The 9,146-nt window shown below is 42.2% G+C and overlaps 1 protein-coding gene across 1 annotated transcript; it reads right to left on the bottom strand.

Annotated features, from left to right (window-relative positions):
- Positions 1 to 1,604: 1,604 nt before the first annotated feature.
- LOC123442055 (protein FAR1-RELATED SEQUENCE 9-like) lies at positions 1,605 to 8,621 on the bottom strand. Its single transcript, XM_045118171.1, has 6 exons — positions 8,557 to 8,621; positions 8,349 to 8,427; positions 4,865 to 5,065; positions 3,836 to 4,284; positions 2,690 to 3,733; positions 1,605 to 2,598 (listed from the first exon to the last, which is right to left on the bottom strand). Exons 1-6 carry the CDS (start codon positions 8,619 to 8,621, stop codon positions 1,605 to 1,607), a joined length of 2,832 nt encoding a protein of 943 aa, XP_044974106.1.
- Positions 8,622 to 9,146: the final 525 nt, after the last annotated feature.

Genomic DNA, 9,146 nt, shown 5'->3' with positions numbered 1-9,146 from the left:
CACAGATTGGCCAGCGTCCCCCATGACAACACCAACCGACCCCTGTATAATTCATTTTTGCAGTTGTTCTTCACCATTGTGAAACAAGATCATTGGGCGCTTGTCGTTGTAAACTTGATGCATAAACAGTTAAACGTTTTCGACTCCAACAGTCAAGACTCTGACTATGTCAGCATCCTCGAGAAGCCTTGTTGCAATTTGGTATGGGTTAGCATTTGTTTTCTTCTTTTCTCGCCATCCATGATTTTTTTTCAAATCAATGTTTCGAAAGCAACCAACCTCCATTTTTGCAGATAGAGAACTTCAAAACTCTGGTCAGGGAAAGAAACCCATGGAAGCATGATCTAGACAAGTTTGAGCGCTTCAATCCATCAGGCTACCCAAAACAGTCAACAATGTAGTGTTTTCCGCAATTATACATTATTTATGGCAACTTTTTATTTCATATATGTGATCTCATTTTTCTCCAACTTTTTTCCCCTGGCAGATTTGATTGCGGCTTGTTTGCTATTCTATACATGGAGAATTTAACTGCAAAAGGGTTAAAGCCATTCAGCACAGTATGACTTTGCCTTTCCTCTTTTCTTGCTACTCATTTTTTTTGTGAAACATGTGTTGCGTAATCTTTGTTGCGCACACAATAGCTTTTCCCTTTTTTTGCTAGTAGTATCTAAACATGTGTTTTTCTTTTGTTGATGTGTACGATCAGGACACAACTTCGTTGCTCAACTTCCGCAAGTACATCGCAGCAAAGCTTTTCAAACACCCGCAAAACACACTCAGCTCGGAGGAGGAGCTCCAGAAGTTGCTGAAAAAGTCTTAGATTCAAGTGGATGGTCGACCGCAACAAGATGTAGCTAGTAGTAGTTTAGGCTTCTTCTTTTTTCAGTGCATGTGTACGCGACATGTTTTTGCAACGGAGTTCTCTAGTAGATGTGGTACATTATCTAGCTGGTACATTATCTAGTTTGCAGTTACCTGATCCTCATTTATACACATGACAAAATCCCAAATACAAACGGGTAGTTTCCTGATCCTGATGATGTGTTTCGTGATGATGTGTTTTTCCTGATGGATGATCCTGATGATGTCTGTGTAACATGTTTTTTTATGTAACATTTTGGTATATTAGTAATTTTTCTCATGGATATATCTCTGCAAGATATGCACGCCCTTGCAAAAATGAAAATCAACATAAACAAGATTTTTTCCGTAACAAGATCATGAACAGGGGACACACTGTATTTTTTTTGCAGCAACTAAAACACAACAAGATCATGAACAGGGACCACACTGTATTTTTGCTTCCTTATTTTCTCGCTTCATTACTTCTAGCCACATTTCTGAAACGGGGTTTCTATTTGTAAATCATTTCTGCAACACATTTTATGCAGCATGACATTCGTTGCAGGAAATAGTATATATCAAACTTTGTATAACGAGATGAAATAAGTACAGTTACAAAATATATGATCAACAATAAGTGAAGCTACATGAATCAGACCCTGTTTTTCCAAACACTGTCTATTTTTTATCAAGATGAAAATAAAACAAAAAAATTGTCTACTGTTTGGTCGCCTCCATTTTTTTGTCGATCTTTTTTCCTACAGGTTCAGTTGCGTCATTTGGCCAACTCTTTGATCATTTGCAAGCACAGCTCTCAAGTACTGACATTGTGGAACTGCATGTCCAACCACAGAGCAGAATTGGCATTTTTGTGGTGCAGTTGCTGCCTCCATTGCATCTCTTAGGGTGCCACATGTTTGAATGTTGTGTCCTAATTCGTTGCAGTGCTTGCAGCGAACAGTCCTTTTTGGAGCTGTTGTCTTGCCTGACGTTGTTGCTTTTTTCTCTTGATTTTTCATCTTCTTCTTTTGTTCATCATCTCGCTGCTCTACAAGCGTCTTCTTTCTCTTCTCTCTATCAGTTGGTCGCCCTTTCTTAGGCACACGAGCTGGGTTTTGCAGCATATCGGAGCTTTGGTATTGTCGCATGTCACCATTTAGTGGTACCGTTGCCGCAGCGGCTGCTGTTGGAGGTTCACTCTGCTGTGCAGCTTGTTGAACATGCATGGCTCCTCTCTTGGCCGCTGCTATGGCAGGCTCAAGGGCTTTAATTGCATCATCCAATATTTTGTAGGCATCATCATTGCAACATGCATTAGAGGCAATCCATGTCAACCTTTGACACAGCGAGTTGTATTTCAGAGTGTTTGTCGAGGGGTGCCCAAAGTCCAGCAACCTGCCAGTCCTACCCATGCTTGTTGTGGCTGCTTCAGACCATCTCTCCAATAAGTATTGCTGTGGAATTACTTGCACGTTGAGATGAACCATTGCCCTTATTATGTGTGCACAAATCAGCCCATTCATCTCAAAGTAGTGGCAGCTGCACTCAAACAGCCCTTCGTCCATCACAACACGCACAGAATATGCCTTCAGATTCTCATAGGAGGTTGCTTTCAGCTCAAACATGGCACCATGTCCTTGGTAGTCAATGTCTTGGTTGATAATGAAGCCAGTAGAAGCTGTCACCTGTTTCTGAAACTTACCAAAGACATTGCGGGTGTAGTACGCAGCAGCTTGGCGCTCAATGTTGTAGCTGCAACAACATAAGAAAAAAATAAGTCAACAACAAAATTTTTTTTGTTTTGCTTTTTGATTTTTTGGCAAATCATGAGAAGTATGTCTACCGAGAGTATAGTGGTGGAGTTGTTGTTTCACCAGTGAATCCAGCATTGTCCTCACGATCAAGCATAGTTTCCTGACACATTTCATATTGCTGCACAAACCTCCAAACGGAGTCAGCTGGTCGAATCAGGGTCTTGAAATATGAGTTGAGCCCCTCAGACCTGCCTGTTGTGCTTGTGAACGGGAAGAATTTGTTCTTGAAATATGCTGGTGCCCACGTGTGCCTTGTTCGCCACATATTCTTGAGGTGTTTGTTTTCTGCAACTTCAAAACCATGCAACATGTGCTGCCATGTTTCCTCAAATTCTAAAACAGTTTCAGATTGGTTGATACAAGTGTAGAACACATCTGCAAAAGCCTCGTTCATGCTCAACAACCTCCCCAACTTGGACCGTGCATTGCTAAGCACATGAAACTTGCAACACCTATGGCAAGTGTTCGGGAACACTTGATCAATGGCTGTTGCCATGGCTTGGTCCTGGTCAGTCATGATGCTGGCAGGATGCTCGTTATCCATCGCAACCATCCACTGCTGGAACACCCACTTAAATGTGTCAATAGTTTCATCCGGCAACAGGGCACATCCTAGTGCAATTGTCTGGAGGTGGTTGTTTACACCAACTATAGGAGCAAATGGCATGTTGTATCTGTTTGTGCAGAATGTTGTATCGAAGAATACACAATCTTTGTATTTAAGGTACAACGCCCTTGTTCTCCCATCAACCCAAAACAAGGCAGTCACAGAGTTTGTTGCAGGATCTTGCTGTTTCGCAAAGAAAAACTCTTGATTCTCACCCTTCCTCCTCTCAAAATACTTCACTGTCATATCCATGTCTCGGAATGTTAACCCTCTACGGAGCTTTGCACGTTCATTTGTAACGTCTCTCTTCACATACGGGAGTATCCTAGTGTCACCTCCATGGATCCTACCAAGGACACTCATGCATTCTGAATTGGAGAGGTTCACATCATGCATCGTCAACAACAGTTGGTAATCTTCGCTGGGTATGCTGCGATGGGAGCGGTAGTACCTAACACGCTCCGGCTGATCCATCATCGGATGTGTATGCTCCGCAACAAAACAAGTCACTGTCCACCTCCCCTCCCTTAGCCCAACAATCATATGCGCCTTACAATCATGACGGAGCATTCTGTTTTTTTGACGTTTTCTTGTGACATCCATCCCCTCACTAGGCTGCCTACAAGAGTTGTTGGTTCCAGTTGCAATGCTCTCTGACGTGCTGCTGGTTTCCGTTTTAACGGGTTTTCTAGCGTGCACGCATCGAAAGACCCTCTTTATAAGGGTTGCATCCTCTTTCTTTTGGCCTCTCTTCTGGGTGAATTTTGAAGTAGATATATGCGTTCCAAAACCCAACTTGAATGCATAGTCGTTGTAGAATTTGCGAGCATCGTCAACTGTGTCAAACACCATCCCAACATAGGGCGGCAGCGGCTGGGAAGAAACATCTCCATCATCTGAATCATATTGGCTTGCATCTTCAGCATCTTCAGCAAACAACAAACCTTCTGAATCTTCATCACCAGGAGCAGAAATATTTCCATGGACATAGCTTCCTTCACCTTCAGTTACATGTACCTGCAACACAATTATTGTGCAACAATCATTTCATACCTCAAAAATCACATATCAAAATAAAATCAATAGTAACTGAAATTGGGAGCTGGGGGACAACTAAACAGGCAAATTTTTCAGGTTCAGTTTCTGAAACTAGGCAATTGTTCAGAAGCTATAGAGGCTCATTTTTGCTATGTTATATCAGAGGAATAGGTTCATTCCAACTAATTTCAGAAACTAGGCATTTGTTTCTGCAACAAAGTTCAGCAACAATGTCATTCTTTCACTAGTAAAAAAAGTCAGAACAGGTTCAGAAACTAGGCAGGTTCAGGAACAAGTTCAGAAATTAGGCAGGTTCAGGAACAGGTTTAGAAAGACACAGGTGTTCATTCTTTTCACTTTGGATCAGAGCTACAGTTTCAGAAACAGGAGGTCTCAGCGAATTTTGTTGACGGGATCTGCTCGATGTGGGTTCAGGAAACACCACCGAAGGATTTGCGAAACAACTCGAAGATCCAGCTCGCGGCGGAAGCTCCCCGAAGGCGCTTGGAGATGAGAAAGATGGCCGGGCTCGGTCAGCTAGGTTGGCGTCCGATCCGACCATCTTGCGCGCGATGTGGTGCGCCATGGAGTTCAGGCACGCCGGTGCTGGCGGCGTCGTGAGGTTGCGGGGCGGCGTAGGTTTGCGGGCAGCGCCGCGGTGGTTGGAGCAGTTGCTACCGGGGCGGTGCCACGGTGGTTGGAGGCGGTGGCTGCGGCCGGCTTCGCGGTGGTTGGACGCGGTGGCTGCGGTTGGCGCAGTCTGTAGGAACCACAGCAGGCTATCAGTTTCAGGTTCTATTTGGTCGGAAGATCTCGGATCGGACGGACGACAGCGGTTATATCGGACGGCTATACCGGTGGTGGATACTTATTACGTATCCGTCGGTGGACGCGTAGCGTCTCCCTTCTGATATAGAAAAAGCTTACCATCATCCGGCGAGTAACATTGGCCGCGTCTGTCACCTTTTATGTGTGACACGTGTCCAAATAAGGGCCGCATCTTCATCAAACACCCTACTGCAACCACGACTATGTTTCTGAAACATATGCGGTGTTGCAATGATCTACGACGGGTTTATGTTTTGCAATAAAATTTATGTTTCTCTAATTTTCTGCAACAAGACCCTAGTTGTAAAAAAATGCAACAAAATCTCAGTTGCAGATATTTTTTGCAACAAACCAACGATTGCAAAAAATTAACAATAAACAATTACATATATATTTGAGACATATAAAATGACACATAAAGCATAACAAAGTGGTTAGATGATGTTATTTAACAATAAACAATTACATATACATTTAAGACATATCACCCAATGTCGGTTTCCATGGACTGCCTATTGAGCTACTTGATGGTGTAGTAGTACGGAGCTTTGTAATGCTCCGGCCATGACAGCGCGTGGACAATGGGCGACACCACCGGGGGGGGGGGGACCTCCACCACGTGTGCGACCAGCACGCCTACCGCTACGAAAGGCATCAGTACGCGCTTCGTCGGTGTTCCGCTTCCCGAGCGTTTCCTCCTTTCCACTACAAGAATTCTGTTAATACGTGACGGAACTAATCCGTCACCGATGAGTGCAAAACTGTCATGGGTGTCCATGTTTGACAGATTTGAAATCTGTCATGTATATCGCGTCATAATTTGACATCGTACCTTCCATGACGGATCTTGGCCGTCAGGGATCTTGCCCAAGCCCGCCCAGGCCCAAACCATTGTGACGGAACAATCCGTCATAGCCTTATGCCACGTTGGATTTTCGATTACCAGTTGGGATGATGTGGCTGCCTACGTGGATATTACTTTTTGTCACAGAATTCGTCATGGATTTAGGCACAATTCAAATTTGGTCTGGTGCATTTCTTTCAACCCAATTTTGATACAATGCATTCTTCAGCAAATTTTGTCCCAAAGAGAAAGTGTTTCTAACCCGTTCACACAATAGGCAGCAATATGTAAGTATATATTTTGCTAAAAAAGAATCTGTATGTATATACAACATATCAATATATACATCATGTAGTGATAATTTACAACATAGATTCATTAAATATATCACACAACAAGGTTAAGAAGGAGTACAATCCAGCTTACATAACAAAAAAAAACTTTCAAGGGTTTATTCAGGGTCTTGTCGACGACTCTTCTGATGGCAACTATCATGTTGTCGTGGATTATGATGGGTAGCACCGAGTAGCCCGCTACCCAATCATACCTAGCATATTTAAAAGAACATTAGATTTATGCAGGTTCATAAATAGTAGAGACAAGAGAATTACAACAAAGGTAAAAATGAATTACATGTCCAAAATTCTTAAAATCTTATTGTTCCTACAAATGAGAATAACATGGCATCTACAATTTAACAAGAGTAAACAAAAGGTTCCTTAATATTAATCCATGAAAAGTGTGTGACACGAAGGTCAAACCAAGACAACCTATAAGTAACAAAGTAAGGAAACACAAATGAACATTTGACGAGCAGCGGCATGAGACTCAATGTTTATGTTGCTGGTACATCTCAAAGCGCTGACAAATATAGGGTAATAACTGCAAATGGCATGGAAAATATCAACAAAGGATATGATACAGTTTCCTAGAGAAATTTCCCACACTTCCTGAGAGAACATTAAGCTACGTACTTATTATTAAAGGAAAAACAGAATTTGTGATCTAGTGGACTATGAAACTTGAAAAATACTTAAGAAGCAAAGAAATATTCCATTTATATTCAAGGACGTGTAGAAAATCTTTTATATCACAAACATCAATCATATTAATGAATGACAGATCTCTCAAGGACATTTTTTAACAGAACATATACCGCAATATAAAATCATATCAAACAAAGAAGTCGACATTGGAGTATGCATGCTTTGATTTATCTAAGCAACAAAAGAACTAGTGCATAACAGATTTATGTGGTTTTGCTGTACCGTATATGTCCAAAATATCCAAAAATGCAGAACTTTCACTAGCAGGAAAAAAGTTAGAGGAAAATATCACAGATCTTTCAATGACATGTAGTTTATCACAAATCTTTATCACAGAAATGCATTACATATTTTTTTTGCAACCAGCGCATGAAGGCAGAACAAAAAACATTGTGGAACAGAGGGATGGAGAGAAGCAAAGCCTCACCTGATCTTGAGGAGGAGCACGAGGAAAAGTCACAAGCAGCAGGAGAGTGCGCAACGTTGTTACCCGTGTGTGCACTTCTTATTTGGCAACACCTACATTATTTTCGATATTCTAAACAAATTTTTATAAGATTATAAGATTGCATCGTCACGTATCACAGGTACAATATGGACGTTGAAAAAGACAAATACGTGCCCTTTTAGTTGCTTATTACTAGGCAATTTGGCGCTAGTTATTAAAAAAAGATGTGGAAACCCTATAGTAGCCCATTATGCGGCACCAATTTTATAATAAAATTGAGTTATGAACACGAAGGAGCCAAAATTTATTGATGGTGACTTACCGTGTGTTAAGCTGTGATAAAGATAAAAGGTGGAGGTGCTTTTGTTCCTCCTGATGAAGCAGTGCATCCGCGCATCCCTTGGTCCAGGTTGTGTGGAAAGCATAGAGATCGATTAAATCATCATGTAGAACCCCTAAATAGAAGTAAAGCTTCTATGTATCAATTATACCCACAATAGAAACATGCAAGAATCGATTCCAATTGTCACAATAAGCAGCTTCCATATATGAACATACCAAACACCCTAATATGGTTTTACTAAGTTGGTCCTGCAATCTCACTGCCTTAGCTGGTCATCAAAAAGTAACGGGTGAACTCAAGGTGCAACCAAATGGAGAAAATAAAGAGGATAAGGTCAACATGCACCTCGCTTCTAGTAGTAAATCCTTGCATCAGAAGATATCACACATATAATCCCAAAAAGGAGCAACTAACATTAAATGAGCACCTTCTGTGTAGCTTGCATATTAGCAGCAGTATCAGGTATCCCTATTCCTAAATTTTGGCTTGCTCTTTAACTGAAACCAATAAAATTCGGTACTGTAACCACCTTACAGTGATCCGTGCACACTTATTAAATTTCTCAAACCCCATTACAGCTGTGGAATTGATCACGCGCAGCGCATCACTGAAGCTGTTGCGTACAAGTAGGATGCAGATAAGCGCAAAGAAGGATCTGAGGAGAATGAAAGGTACCAGAAGGTGAGTGATGATGGTGGCAACATTGGAGAACTGGGACAGGAGGCGGGAGTTGAGATCATACCATCGCTCCGTCTCCTCCCGTGCCTTCCTCACCCGCTGCTGCATCTTCCACACCACAACCTCCATCCCGATCAACCGCTCGTCTCGTTTCCCTTAGCGACCCCGGTCCTCGATCAATTTCTCAGCAGCGCTTGCCTATTTTCTTAGGGAACGTCTGCAGCTGCTGAGAACGAGGCACGTATGATAGGCTAGGCTCGGCTCAACCTGACCATTAGAGGCAATGAAATTTTGAGGCAAAAGACTAACATACTTTGAGCTAACAGGAATCATATAAATATTTTTCTATTTGGGAGAAGAATTATGTGAGCACACAAACTCAAGATGATTATGGTTGTCTCAAACTAACTATGCAAAGTTATTCGTGCACTTCGATGAGAAACACATAGTGCCATTTGTTCATGTTGAATGAAGAAGTGGTCCTGCACACGAAATTCCCCAATGTGCAGTGATGAACCCTACCTTCCAATGGTCTGAACCAAAATCAGACAATGTATGTTAGCAGCAAGGAAGCATCGAACAGTTGCAAGCAAGCAGCAGCAAGCCAGGATCAGGGGCAGGGGCAGGGGCAGGGCCAGGTTGTGGACGCGGGAG

Source organism: Hordeum vulgare, chromosome 3H (assembly GCF_904849725.1).
Source record: "Hordeum vulgare subsp. vulgare chromosome 3H, MorexV3_pseudomolecules_assembly, whole genome shotgun sequence".
NCBI classification, from domain to species: domain Eukaryota; kingdom Viridiplantae; phylum Streptophyta; class Magnoliopsida; order Poales; family Poaceae; genus Hordeum; species Hordeum vulgare.
This window is presented reverse-complemented; position numbering and strand designations above follow the sequence as displayed.